Source organism: Tympanuchus pallidicinctus, unplaced genomic scaffold (genome assembly GCF_026119805.1).
Source record: "Tympanuchus pallidicinctus isolate F22 unplaced genomic scaffold, pur_lepc_1.0 scaffold13, whole genome shotgun sequence".
Lineage (NCBI taxonomy): Eukaryota > Metazoa > Chordata > Aves > Galliformes > Phasianidae > Tympanuchus > Tympanuchus pallidicinctus.
This window is the reverse complement of record NW_026294648.1, coordinates 15,552,874-15,567,778: the sequence shown is the minus strand read 5'-3', so window position 1 is coordinate 15,567,778 and position 14,905 is coordinate 15,552,874. Positions and strand designations below refer to the sequence as shown.

Below are 14,905 nucleotides of genomic sequence, written 5' to 3'. Positions count from 1 at the left end.
CCTTTTAGAAATTCAAACAGGTTAATTATTCAAATCAAAACACCAGACACAATGTGAAGAGCTCTCAAAAGCAATCACGCATGACGTTTCATGGTTTTTATCAGCTCAGTTAAACCACCCTTGAGAGATTTCACTTAAAAAAGAAAAACACACAAGCCAAAAAAACCCTCAGCTCAGAAAGGGAATATTTCCTGAAGTTTTGAAAGTTACTCCAGAACTCTGACAGTGATTAGGAATCGAGAACCATTTGCTTCCTGCAAAACTGACCATACAGAGACAACTGCCGGCCAAAGGGCTCAGCCTGATCCTGGACAAGCTCAGCAGATCCGTGGTGCTCTCACATCCCTTGCAGAACGCATTTTCCCAACACCCTTTTTTCCCTGTGAGCACTGCTCTCCAAATATTTTGCCTGTTCCTCGTCTACAGGACAGTGGTAGAGTACATCTGCAGCTCTGTCTCCAGGAAGTAGACATAAAGCTGATTCATTATCTTAAAATGCTGCTTTCATTTCTGCTCATTAAAAGCACATTTCAGATCTCTGTGCTGAATACACGGCCAATGTGCTCCGGACACAAATGAAGCACTGGGTTTCAGTTCTCTACTTTTCTCATTTTGGTTTCATTTACTGCCCACAACATGCATTCCTCATTTCCAGGAGAGCTGCATCAGACCCGAGCTACAGTTAGGAAACGTTCTGGACAAAATTCTTTTTTCTCTCTCCATGATGCGACACGATGCAGTTACACGTGATGTCAGACCCAACCAACACAGCACGGTAGCAGAGTTCACCCCTCGTCACTTATTTCCATTCTGGCTGTGATCTCTAAGCAAAAAGCAATCTGGAACTTCCCATTTTTGAATGAGACCAAACAAAGGAGAGGCAGGCTCCCGGCTAACCCAGATTTCAGGAGCCACATCCCACACCAACATCTCGGCAGAAAGAGAGCAAAAAACAGCGCTGTAACACTCATAGCCAAGCGATTCCGAAGAGAAGGAAAGCAAATGAGCTTAGGTAACGCATGTGTTAGACGTCCTCACCTTTAGGGAGTCAAAGCAGGCAATAACTCGACCATTTTCCACATGGCAACTCCGTGACGGATGGGCGAACTTGCACTCTGCATCAGACCGAGAACAAGTTCCTCTCTGAAACTCTCGACACACTTCTAACGTCAGCCATTTTGTATCACGAACCAGGGAAACGTTCACAGCCATATTAAAAACAAAAATTAAAATGCAAGCAATCGCACCCTTCTTCAGGGCAATATTTACTGCTGATCTTCTTTTCTTTATTTAAAAAAAAGGGTAAAAAAGTGAATTCAAGTGAAACGTGAAGAAATAACTAACTTGTTGCTTTGGTAGAACTCCTATTCATCAGCACTTAGGTTTTCATTTAAGTCAAATCGTGTTTGTTTAAACAAGAATCAAACATAAAGCCAATCATAAAATAGAAATCTTATCAGAGTAACTGAAAATCAAATTAGAGGCCAGCTCCTAAAAGTGCAATTGTAGAAGTTAAAATAGAAGTGTTATATTTTGTGCCACTGCCGAAGTTACTTGAAAATAACTGGCAGACTTTCAAAAGAATTCTGTGCTCTCCGGTTAATGGTTTCAATTATTCTTGCAAAAAGCATATGCTGCTGGCAGCACTTCAGTTTGTGGAATGGTCTCAGTCCTTGGGGGGAAAACTTTTTTTTTTTTTTCCTTCTTTTTCTTGCTTCTTAAAATTACTGTTCACGAGCATCAAAACGAGCAAAAGGATGTCAGGTTTTTCTTTCTTTCCTTTTTTTTTTTTTTTTTTTTTTTAATATTTGCTACATAGTCGGGGGAAGAAAAAAATGGCTGAGCAAACTGCGTGCAAACAGGGAGCACAAAAAAAAAAAAAGAAAAAGAGGATGGATGAGTTGCCGTCAAGGTATGGACTGCAAGCAACGCCAAATTAAAAAGAAAGGGGTGAGGGGGAAGAGAGAGGCAGCCCTAGACAGAAATCCAAGCAGCGGTGGCTTCAGGAAAGGCACTTTTCAGCAACCTGCAGGGAAAAGAGAAATAGAATCAGCTCCAACCAGACAATCGCCCCTCTCCAAACTCAGCGTTAAGCGGCAGCCGCACGCGCGGGGCTCCCCAGACGCTGACAGTGCGGCACAGTGCAGTCAGCCATTGTAGATAAAAAGGGCATTTCCCACACGAAGCTGCGCATGGGAGGAGGAAGCGACCAATTAGATCGGCTGTTGCAGCAGAAGCTCTGGGCAGCCGCCCAATAAAAGAGATTGTTTCAGATCGATCTCTTCTGGCAGACGTTCATTTTCGTGCCCACTGCACACAGAATGCCTCGGCCTGAGGCTGTGCCCGGCCCAGGCTCCGGCCGGGAGCCTCTGGGGCACAGGTAGCTGTCAGCAGGCGCCCTTCCACACGGAGCAGCAATGCCCACAGCGGGGGCTTTAGGAACGGTGTACTTTTTCCATTCATCCCCCCCACCTCCTTCCTTCTTCCGCAGGAGCGCGGCAGGAAGAGCAGCCGTGGTTCCCTGCGCACAAAGCAGAAGGAAGCGCCGCAGCTCAGCCCTCCGCCTGCTCCGAGGTGGCTTTAACCCACTGCCATGCCGGCGGTGTGACGCGAGGACACACGGCAGTGCATCGACACATTGGGAGCCTATGAAGTGAAAAGCAAACCTGGCGGGGAAACGTGAGCCATGCACAAAGGGAACAGATTAACCCCCTGTTCACAGCCACACTTCTCCATGAGAATGAACACTGCTCAAGTCGTTCCGACTCCAGCGCCTCATGGTACACAAGCAGCTCCCAATGCACTCCATCCCAGGTGCCCTTGGTATCCACTATAGCAGCCAACCTTAGGAGTTCCACTCTAATATCTGATGTACCAACGCTGTACATCAAATATTACTGATGGTTGTGAAGGTTTAGGTTGGATATTAGGAGGAAGTTCTTCACACACAGGGTGGTGATGCACTGGAACAGGTTGCCCAAGCAGGCTGTGGATGCCCCATCCCTGGAGGCATTCAAGGCAGGCTGGATGTGGCTGTGGGCAGCCTGGTCTGCTGGTTGGTGACCCTGCACATAGCAGGGGGTTGAAACTAGATGATTATTATGGTCCTTTCCAACCCAGGCCACTCTGTGATTCTATGATTCCATCTTCTAATCTCCTAAAGCACTGCCATCCACTCTGACAAGCACTTGGGGAGTGCAGCATGCTGCTCATGTGACCACTGCTAAGGCATCAAACTTCTGCAGAAGAGCCTTCAACTACAAGAGCAGGAAGCTTTCATTCCTCTTTTTATTACTGGTGTTACTTGCAATTACCCCGATTGCTAACCGAGACCTGCTGGAGCAGCCACACAATGCTGCGAGGAAGGCGTGTGGGAAGCTGCTGTCATCGGCTGCAGGGGGTGGGGCAGGGAGCCTGTTTGATTCATGGGCTGAGTTATTTCACACGGAAAACAACATTTGCTAAACCTACACTACAAGTCTGCTCTAGGCTAATTGGAGTCTAACAAAGCGCCCGGATTGCTGAACGCAGGACGGCTGCAACGGTGCAGAAGTTCTGCTAAGCCATGCTTCTGGGAAGACCTCTGCGTTTTTAGGTATCAGGTGGGGAACAGCAAAATCAGATTTGCTGGATGTGTTTTAAACTTCAAAAGAAAGTAATAAAAAGCACATCTAGCCACGCTCATGTCTTTCGTGATTTTAAGGAATGGGGATGCTCACAACTAACTCCGATTTTGTGAAAGGAGCAGATCCATACACAAATCCCATTCACTCATACGTGGGCTCCCAGAGTGAGCTCAGCGAGCAGGAAAAGATGTATAGAAGCCTCCCTGCAGCCAGCTAGGGACAGGCTGGGCGCAGCTCTCCAAAACGAGCTACAACAGGTCAAATATGGGTGGGGATTAGAAGGAATGCTCCCAGGAGCTGCTCTGAGCAGACTGAAGTACAACCATCTTGTGCATTAGGTGCCTACTGCACAGTTTCAGGCTCCAGGGAAAGCAAGGCTCTGAACTTCACATAACCACAGCACACTGTGCAAGCAGCTTAGCTGTGACCACTATTTCCATGAGAAATCCGAAAGTCTGTAACAACACAAGCATTTGTCTTTCTCTCACCCACGTAAATTCAGGAGCACACCATGTGCACAGACTTCACAGGCACACACATATGCAGTAAACTGTTCTGGGTCCTCAAGATGGAAGACAAGTCACGTGAATCCTAGAAGTCATTAAGCCACAGGTTTGATCAGCAGTCAGGAGCAGATACAAGTAATATTCTGTCATTGGAACCATGCACCCTCCTCCCTGCAGGCCAACAACATCACATGGCTGCTCCCACACTGGGGGAGCTAACCAAATAAGATCTTATAGTGCCAGTGCATCTTTGCTACCTGCCTGCCAAGCAGCAGAGCATCCCTCAGCACACACTGCCCAAATCCCTCATTGCACACACAGAAGGCTCAAGCACTGCTTCACCCCGAGCACAGTGGCAGTAACTGCAGGGAGGACAAGTACAGCTGGAGCTGCACTTGAGTGCTTTGCTGAATCAGAAGAAATGCCTCTGGTTCCCAGGTTTATTGAGGCCAGGAGAGCAGCAAGCACAGACAGAAGTCATCATGTTCAGGCTTAAGTGATTGCAGCCCAGAGGAGCACGAGCTAGGATTTTCTGCGAGTCAACAAATACAGTTCTGTCAATGTTTGGATTGTTGCAAATTCCCTCTCCATGCAGCCACAGGGAAAGCCTAAAATGTGTGCTTTCTGGGCTGACATCACACAGAGCGCTCATGTGCTGCAGTCAGACTCCCCGCAGACAGCCAGAAGATAAAAACAGTTGACAGAAACCCACCCCTGACACTGAAGTTTCACTTCTCCCCGTTTCAGCTCCTGGCAGCAAACAATCACAGCCACTCTCACCGCGATACATCCTTCCAGCTCTGTGCTGTACCCTTCTTGGGAACTGGCATTTCATTCACTTTGTTCTCCTGCTTGTTTCAAACGGGGAGGAATAAAAGCATCCATGCCAAAACCAACATCTAACGAGGTTACAAAGTAGCTCCGCAAAACACAGGTTTCGTTAGCTTGCAGGAAATACAACAAAGGCAAGGTGCTGCCTTTTGAACCCTTCCCAGCAAGCCAGGCCTGCTGCGCAGCTCAGCTCTGCATGATCAGATGGGCCAATCGAGCTGCAACTGCAGCATCAAAGCTGCAAAAAAGCAGTAAAAGAGAGAAAAGGCTGTGGCTTTATCCCTTTAAGGAAACAACGAGGCTCAAGCCTCTGCTCCAAGGCCGCTTGCTGGGCCAAGCACTAATTGCTTGAAATGCAGCAGGATGGGGGCTTGCCCCAGATGTCACAGCCAGCCCCGCAGCTAAGGAAGGGAACGGGGACAAGAGCAGCGTGACAAGTGAAGGGCACATGGGCGCTTGCTGCCGGCGGGACTGAGATGCCCCCGCTGCTCGAGGTAACGTGAGGACAAACGTCTTGGCACGGTGGTTGGATGCCTCTTGCTTGCATGAAACCGATCTCTTGCACTGACACCCCCTGCGGATGGCAGCTCCCGAGCACGCTTCCTGACAGCCAAGTTCAGAGCTGGTAATTTGTGTGACAGGGTGGATTCGAGCAGCTCCCACGTGTAAATGATGCTATTTAAAGAGTTGAAGGGTTTTTTTTTCCCCTTTTTTTTTTTTTTTTTTTTTAATTCTTCCCCTCCAGAGAGAAAAAAAAAAAAAAAAGAAAAAAAAGTGACTCAGTAAAAGCAGCAAGGTATGGTTCTATATTTACTGTTCCTCAACAATTTCTAGGTCGTGGCTGCTCAGATGAGAGGCTAAAGTGCTTTCATCCTAACTGACAGCGCTGGTGAGGCAGAAGGGAAGATACTTCCCTTCACCTGCTGCAAGAAAGCAGACAGTGAGGGGGCACTGGGTTTTCTCAAGGCCAAGCTCTAACTTTTTGTTGCACCCAAATGAGTGCAGAACAACTTAGTGCATCCTCTGTCTCTTCCATGATATGCCAGGATGTGAAGCCTCTCATTCACAGACAGAACCAAGACGGTTTCAGTGACCAAAAAAAACCCAGCTTCCAAATAAATGCTGTGTTCCTGGAATACTGCATAGCAAAGAGAAATGGGAACAATAAAAACAGCACATTGAACTATTTTGTTCTGAAAGAGAAACAAAAGCCTTTAGAGCACTACAGCAATCCAACAGCATTTTCACATCCTCATGGAAAGCAAAGCCAGAGCATCATCCCAAGTTGTTTCTTCTCCACTTTCACAGCAGAAATTAAGGACACGGGAAGCTTCATCCTTGCTCTTCAAAGGTGCCAAAGAGTCAGCAACAAGATTCTGCTGGAGGGTGCCATACTGGTACACGTATTGGCACTAAGGCACAAGAAAAGGAAAAGCACTACTGCAGAGAGCTTTCACAGCCAGTGAGGGGAAAGCAAGCATCTTCAGCCAGGACCTACCAAGCCACAGTGACATTCACTTCCTTGTGTGACATCCGAGAAGCTCATATGGGGCTCCAAGAGCATGCGGCAAGGAAGGTACTGCCATGACTGCATCACAGAGCAGCTCCGCTGGGCTTACGACTGCTTCAGAAGCAAAGCTGGCACGGCTGTAAACAGCAAAAGAAACCACAAAAATAACCCTCATGAGATCAATACATGGATCCTCTGCTGCTCAAGTCCAGATTAGCAAGGCTCTTACCCTGCATCACACAAAAACCTCTCAAATGGCTGCGGACTCAAATTCCTGCGACAGTGCCAGCAGCGTGTAGGCAGCGGGCACACGCTGCGTGCTTGGAACAGAGGGATCTGCACACACTGCGGCCTCCCAGCAGCTCTTTCTCCTCGCCCGTGCACTTACTGCTGCAGGATCCAAGCTGAAGAAGGTCAGTGAATTTTCTACCACCTGCAAGAGGTATTTTTTGCTCTCAAATTAGAAAATATTCTATTTTTTGCTCCAGCCCTTATATTAAGCAAACACTTAGGGAACTCGGTAGGCACTCTGAATATTTCCTTTGTGAACAGTCTGTACCTGGACACTTTCTCCCTCAGGGAACAGTTTACTTAATGTGAGGTAGACTTTTACAACAGGAAAGAAGTAAGGCCTTTGTTCTCCTACCAGATGAACAGAAAAACAGCAGATTTTCTACCACAGCCATGCCTGAAAAGCTTCTGTTTGAGATCTGACTGCAGTTGTTGAAGGCCATGAGTCACCAAGGATCACACTGCACACCCAAGAGTCCAACCTCAGCCCTGACTGCTGTCTGTTCAGAAAGGACAAACCCAGAAACCACACACAAATAAAACACCCCCAGCGCTGCTGCAATGGAAAAGCTCTACTGACAGGATGCAAACCAGCTACAGAAATGGCTGTGTGCAAGAGCTGGATGTTTGTGCATGCAAATACCACACACCTCTGTGCTCAAGAAGCCACTGTCACTCATTCTCCTTCCCCCACTCACTCACATCTCTGTCTTGGAGTCACGTTATGGACTGTGGGTTACTGGTCATGGCCTCTATGGAATGAGCAGCACAAACTGAATTCTCGGTGTCTGAAGATGCATTACTGCACCACATACCATACAAAGCTTGCCAAGAAGCACCTTGCTAAAGCTGCTGGATTTACAGCACCCCAGAAGACAGACGCAGTGCTCTGCAGGGACAGCAGTGCTGCATGCTGCTGTCCTTGAGAAACAGGCTGTCCACCAGCCACCTCCACAAGCACTGCTCTGTTCATAATGGTACTGCCATGACCTAGCCTGACATGGGCTCCTTACCTGGAAAAGTGGCAGCTGAGGAATCAGAAAGCTAAAGCAAACAACAGATAAAGAAGTGTGAGAAGGAAACCTTTCAGCACAAAGAAAGAAAAACAAAACCTTGGTGAGCTTCTCCCTCCATTACAATGCGTTTCCTCACATTTGCATCTTGCAATAAACAACTACGCGAAAAATAAGTGCAGTATCTAAGAAAATATTTTTGAAAAAATCCATTTCTGAACTCTATTATTCTTCACTGTGGCCCATGGTGCTCCTACTCCCTCAGCTGCCTGAAATCTTCACAATCTGCTTTTCTTCATCATCAACCTCCTGCCCAGCAACACGCAAAGCACACCTCTCCCCTTCGCTCCTGTGAGACTGGCTCTTCTCCAAAACACTTCCACAGGCAAAAGGCTGACGGCTATTTGCCAGTGTCTGCTGGGGAATTCTAAGCCAAAAACCTAGTATAGGAGTACTGCAGTTTAAGGAGGTTTTTTGTGTAATCATCTGTCTCTGAACAAAGTCAGAAAGCTACAAGTGCTGAAGCCCCACGCATGCCCAGCAGAATGAATACGTTCCCATAGGGTGCTCCAGGGCAGCACACACTGCTTCACACAGAACTTCCCCCAGCTTCACCGAAAACATTCATTGCTAAAAGTTAACAACCCCTACTACACCTTCATTTATCTGGGCTTCTGATTTCCTGCCACCAATTTATTTGAGACGAGGCAGAGGATAAAACCTTTCCTCCTTTGGCTTTCCACTAGGAGTGATGGAGACCACCTGCAGATCCTGCCCACCTGAGATACGGGCGTTCTGAGCACATCTCTCCCCAGACACAGACACACACGGAAGGAACCCACCTGTCAGATCTCTTCTGGCCTCACACATGAGGCAGTTCCCTGGGACCAGAGGCCAGAAAGCAAGTTAGAGCACAGTGGTTAACTCAAAGGCAGCATTTTCTCTGTGATGCAGAAACAGCTATGATGCTTCTGTGAACCAGCGCTAAAATCCCCTCCACTGCCAGCACCACTACAGAGGGGTTAGGACCACAATTACACCAGCTACAAACACTCACAAAGAAAGGGGAAAAAGCATTGGCAGGGATCTCTAGAGGTCAGCTAATCCACAGCCCTGCTCAAAGCACAGCCAGCTTCAGAGGTGGATGCTTCCATCTCCAAGCACAAAGAGAGATGTCTGGCACAAAGAGAGCTCAATTGAGTCAAACAGATTTACAGAGGAGACAGGAAAGGCCAAGGCTCATTAAGGCTTGTTCCTCACCACGTAATCATAAGAAATAGGATCAAGCAGATGTATCCCACAATCTACCTGATTATCCTGCTCAGTGCTCAAGAAACCCCCAAGGTCCCTGACAATCAACCAAGTGTCCACGCATTTGGGCAGGCCAATGGGGACACAGCCAACAGCGAGGAACCCTGTCACTGACCTGCCCTTTGCAAGGATGCTGCTGGCAGCACTGACAATCAGCCTTTCCTAAGCTTCCAGCACAGCCTTAGCCTTCAAGCCAGACAACGTGTGCCATGAAGCTGCAGAATGAGTGCAGTATGAGGTCAGCTCAGCCATTCAGCGCAGCACGAAGACCAAGGACTTTGGGAAGGCAGCCCCAGGCTCAGAGCTGAAGGCAGGCTGCAGTGCCCATCCTGCACGCCGAGGTGTGATGAGCTCTGAGGGGCAAGGTGAAGCCTGCTCACGAGGAGCTGAAGAGAAATGCTGCAGGCTCAGAACAGCTGTGGCTACAAGGAGCCCTGGACTTCCCAATCATGTAACCCCAGCGCTCCAGGACACTTCTCCAGCACTGCCTCCAGGGCAAGTAACAAGAAGGCATTTTCCTTTCAGGTCTCACAGTCCATCTCCTTGAAGTACATCCCTGCCCATACACACACACACACACACACACACAAACACACTGCAGATTCACACGGTAACATTAGCTGCACAGCCAGGTGAAAACTGGCCTGCAGGAAGAGGAGACAGCCACTCGGACAGCAGCTTGAATTCTCTGAGCCAGAGGAACTCGCAGAAAACAGAAATAGTTTTTCTTTCAACATTCTTTGTATTGAGTGCTTGGATAAGCCACAAGTAACTTGGCAGCGAACCAGTTTGGTGCAAACACAGAGCACCAGAACACAATGGAGTCATCACAAAGCCATCACTCTGGGCCAGACAGTAATTTTCCCCTTTGCACAGGGCAGGCCTCCAAAGCCTTTATGCTACTACATTCAAATCCATCTGAATTACATGATGTGTTACAAAATGAGGAGTCATGCACAGTAATGAAAACACCTATCACTGCAGGGCTACACAGAAGGGCACAACGCACACAAAGGTACCGAAGAATCATTTGTGAAATGACTTCAGACCTGGGAAGAAGGTAGCCTTGATTTATTCCTCAACTCAGCCCTGTTACAGCATCCTCTGGTTGCAAATCAAATGTGATGACTGAAAGAGATGGGAAGAGTCAACAAAAGTATCCAACATATTTAGGATAATTTCTTTTAGCATTAAGAAAAAAAAAAAAAAGCAGGAAATCAGGAAAAGCAAACATACCAACAATTGAGAGATTATTTTCCACTCCATATACCAGAAAACCCAGGGCAGCCCAGCCTCAAGCCCCAGAAGCACTGCTCTCATACTGCTAGTCCCCATAGGCCGCTACTTACACAGGATGCTCTAGTCTGCAGATGCCAGGCTCTGCAGACAGGGGCTCAAATCTTGCCTCAGCTGTGGGCAGCACCAGTGACACTGGACAAGCTGCTCGGTCCCTCTGCAAGGGGAACCATTCTCTCGGTGATGCTTTGCAGATAAAACCCAAGAATGGCAGCCAGGCATTATAAAACATCTATGGTAGAGGCTGCTGAAGCATTAGATGATGCGACCTCTTGGACCCCACAGTCATTACAGCATGAAACAGGATACAGAAAGGGAGGAGGGGAGCACGCACATACACATACATCTGCCCCATTACTCCAGCAGGCTGCAACAGGATAAAAAGCATGTCCAACTGCTCCAGTCCTGCTTGCACAGCAATAAACACCCTGCCAGCACAGAAGCACTGCAGCAGAACACGGGTGGGGGGAACAGCAGAGCCAGAAGGCACCTAGATGGATTAAGAACCCATTCTGGAAGTGTACTTCTGTCACCCAGTACCACCTGCCTGGTGAGTGTCCAGGAGCTGTGTGCCTGGTGTGCCCATGGGACAGAGAGGGGTTGGGCATCTGTGCACAGAGGAGCCAACAGAGCTAAGCTCTGAAAGAAAAGGCAAGAAAAAGACAAAGTCACCCTTAAGGCACTTCCCAAGCTGCTTAAAATTAGTGTGTTGGCCTCTCCTGCCTTCCACACCCCCCAGAATCTATTATTCATTGCTCTTCATCTCATTGCCAGGTAGGTGAATCAACTCTGCAGTGACTGAACATCCTCCATTCCCCCTAAGATGTCTGAGTCACAGACATCAACACAAGTCCTGAGATCTTCAATCATTTCCCCACCTTCCTGCATCTGTGTGACATAACAACCTACAACTTCTCCCCCATGGAAGGTCTGAGCAACAGGAATTACTTTCGATTTCCCTCCTAATGCCTGTGGTGTGTTTTTCTTCCAGAAAACATCTGGCTTAATGTGAAACCACAGGATCAAACCAGGGGTCTGAGAAGACAGGCTCTAGCTAGCCATGGCTCACATCTGGATGAACAGTGCCCTCCACGTGCTGTATCCCTCTTGCCAGCACCCTGCAGCCCCAAACACACAAGCACCCATCTCTGCTTGGTTGGGTATCTGCCAAAGCTGACTTTAACATCAACAGACAAAAGCAAAACAGGGATATACTCTCCCAAATCTAGAGTGTGCTCTTGGAACCACCAGTGCACTTAATTCCTTCCCCCAAGGGAAAGAGCTTGGATGATGGCAGAGGAAAGAGGGGATAGATGGCAAGTGGAGTCTTTGTTTTAATTGGCTGCTGTTAAGAACATTAGAAGGATGTTTGAAGGAGAATGATTACAGGCAGAGTGCAGAGGAGGTAATCAAAGGTGTCCAACAAACTGAATTTATGATGTGGCTTAGCAATCTATCACCTGGCTATCATTCCTACGTACATGCACATACATAAGCCTCAAAATATACTTAGCCTGGGAGGTCTGAAAAAAAAAAAAGTCTTCTTGCAACCCCAGCTAACAGCTCCTTCTAACATTACAGAAGCTACTTATTTCCATCGGAGGAGGCAAGCCAGTTCAGATCTAAAGGATAAAAATTGTTTTAAAGTCTTCTAAATGTGAAGACAACTTTGTTTGTGAAATACATACAAGGGAACATACGCATACAGCACAAACTCAGCACTGGAAAATTGGCTCCCTACAATTCCCTGTGATATAGATTCATTTTTTCCAGAGGAAGTTTAATGGTCTTGTTTGTTTTCACCACTACTAGAGGAGTTCAATGAAATTTTCTATTGGGAAAGTTTAATAAGGTCAGAACAACAGAACAGAGCGACTAGGAAGGAATGAATAGCCTTGCCTTTTATTTTTAGAATGAGGATAAAGGTGGAGCCTTGTAAGAGGCAAGGGATGGGCCTGTTTTGGCACACATGGCCAGGCTGGAACACTATGTCCTGTGAGACTGGGGGTGTTGAGTTTATTCTTGCAGCAGCAAATCCCTCAGTGAAATCAGCAGCAAGAAAGCAGAAGGGTCCAGTTTGGAGAAGCAGCAAAAGCCCCAGGGATCAGCGGCAGCAGGGCAGCTCTCAGCCACGTGAGCAGGGAACACTCACCTCCCCCTGACCACATTTCCTTTCCTTTGCTGGAAAAATGAGCACTTTCAGTTTCTCCGGTGAACTGAGGATCTCTCTGCTGCTGCACATTAAGGGGAATCCAAGTTACAGCAGGATGAGCACTGTGGAGGAAAGCAAGAGCAAGAACAACAGCAAGAACAGCGCGGCAGAGCAGAGGTGACACACTGCAAAGCAGCACGGCAGGAGCCGGACTCGGCCCATTTCCAAGTGCCAGGGCTGGATGGCAGAATGCAGTGTGATCACCTCAGGGAGGGACGAGATGGGCCAGAAGGAGACAAAACGAAAAGGAAGGAAAACAGCTAAATAAAAAAAACGAACACAAAAAAAAAACAAAAAAAAAAAACAGGTGGAGCAGGAAGTGACTTGACTGGGATAAACAGGTAAGAAGGAAAAAGGGTGCATTCAAGAATAAGCAGGCCGTGGTCTGTTTCCTGGCACTGGCTAATCTGATTGGCATGGAGATACAAGAAACAGAGGCTTAAATAGCTCATGGGAGCAGATCCTGGGCTGGGGAGGGCCATCACCACTCCGCAATTAACTCCGTCACCGCTCAGCCCCGGCGGCACACAGCCATTGAGCGCAGCGCTGCCCCTGCACCAAAGGCAGGGACTTGACCCCGCCGAGCACAACCAATGCAGAACAAAAGAGAACAAGATTAAGCGCCTTTGTAAGGGTTAACAGACAATAGAGAACAAGCTGTTCCATGCATTCAGGTCAGGAAAAACAGGACTGGGACTTGACACAGACGCAGCGCACGCATCGCTGCCGCCCCACCAGGCTTATGCTGAGGCCCCACTTAACCCCAACCCCTCTGTATGAGGAGAGGACCACCCCACCCGCGCTCCCACGGAGCAGGATGCCCTCTTCCTTTCAGCAGAACCCGTATCCTCAAATTCCCCTCTTCACCCATGGGACAGCACAGCTCAGAGCACCTCTGAGAAAGGGAGCAGACGGGAGGGACGGCCCTCCTTCCCCTGGAGCCCAGCCAAGACGAGCAGCCAGCAGCCACCCACTGCCACCCAAGAGCAACAGCAAGGCAGACGCGCGCTATCTCCCAGCCCGATACTCTCCCAGCCTCCCACTATTTTTAACTCAGAGGATTTCCTGAGCCTGCTGTGGTTTGCCTGACGAGCTTTCCCCAACCAGCTGCTCACTTGCTCCTCGTCCAGTCTCTCCAGCACTCGTGTGAGCTCCACGCACACGCAGCATCCTCTGGCAAGGACCTCGCAGCTCCACGTGAAGGATGAAGATAAGCTCCCTCGGAGCTTCTGGCCACGATCACGCTCAGATCTCCCTGCTCCCAGCACTTTGATATGCTGCAGGCCAAGCATCAGTCTCTTCTCAGACACTTCTTTTTAGGGACTTCCAGTGTCAGCAGTAAGTTAAAGATTTATGTACAGCAGTTGGTGAAGCTTATTTTTCCCTTAAAGGGGAGGGTCAGAGTGACAGAGCAATTGTGGGATGAAACATCACAATTCCCAACCTTTTGCAGGAGCTCAAACAAGCCCCATTTGCAACCCTTGCAATTAAAACAAACATATTAACAGTGATCTTGAACACAAGATCCACAATTTAACTAGCCTGCATTCAGGCTTCGTTAACAAAGCAGCTCTTCTGCAGGCTGCAGCACAAGATTGAGTTACCTCTGCCCAACTACGCCAGGTGGAAATGTTTACAGGCCTTAACAGAAGAGCCCCAGGAGAGCTGCTCTCACCCCACTGCTCACAGAGCAGATTAAGCTCCAGCCTCACCAAGTCTGCAGGTAAGGCAGGCTTGCAATTAAGCAATATTGAGCACAATCACAAGGCATTTCCAAGGGACTGATGACCGGCTGGGTGGGGTTACGTTACAATCCATTAACCTAATCAGCATTTAAACCTCAAGAACTAACCAGCAGAGGCTGCCACCAGGATTATAAAACAAAGTGAAGAGCATACTGTTAAAACACGCATCTTCCAAGGCTCTGGAGAGCTTCACAGCTACATCTTCACAGCTAATCACATCACAGGCACAGGTTAGGAATAAATAGCCAGGGCTAACGAGAAAGTTCATCCATCTGATCTAGCACAGAAGTGCTTCCCCCTCCATGGCAACATTACCTTCAGAGGCGTAGATCTCACAGTAAACACGAGGTCTGGGTCATATTCTGAGTTACCTCTTTTAGGAATTACAGCAAAAATAAGTATTTTTGGGGAATAAAATAAGTATTCGGGGAATGGGAACTGTGGTGCTTCCTCCTGCACAGTTTGCAGCACCAGAAAATGAAATCCACTGACAGAGCAGATCTTGTTTGCTGCCATTACTCACAGGCCAGTTAAATTAGGGAGTCACTACTCTACTGCTTTTTC

General features: G+C 48.1%; 1 protein-coding gene across 16 annotated transcripts in view; it reads right to left on the bottom strand.

Annotated features, from left to right (window-relative positions):
* The window catches only part of MBNL3 (muscleblind like splicing regulator 3), an 84,678-nt gene that overhangs the window by 52,690 nt on the left and 17,083 nt on the right, over positions 1 to 14,905 (bottom strand). For 4 of the 16 annotated variants that reach the window (XM_052672807.1, XM_052672804.1, XM_052672809.1 and 1 more), the window contains exon 2: positions 1,039 to 2,026. The exons of 2 other annotated variants lie outside the window; for them this stretch is intronic. In XM_052672807.1, the coding sequence (XP_052528767.1) occupies positions 1,039 to 1,212 (174 nt within the window). In that variant the 5' untranslated portion in view covers positions 1,213 to 2,026. Of the gene's footprint in view, positions 1 to 1,038; positions 2,027 to 6,461; positions 6,611 to 6,702; positions 6,852 to 10,137; positions 10,225 to 14,905 lie in introns of those variants that run through there. 10 more of the 16 variants (XM_052672805.1, XM_052672802.1, XM_052672813.1 and 7 more) reach the window with 8 other exon arrangements.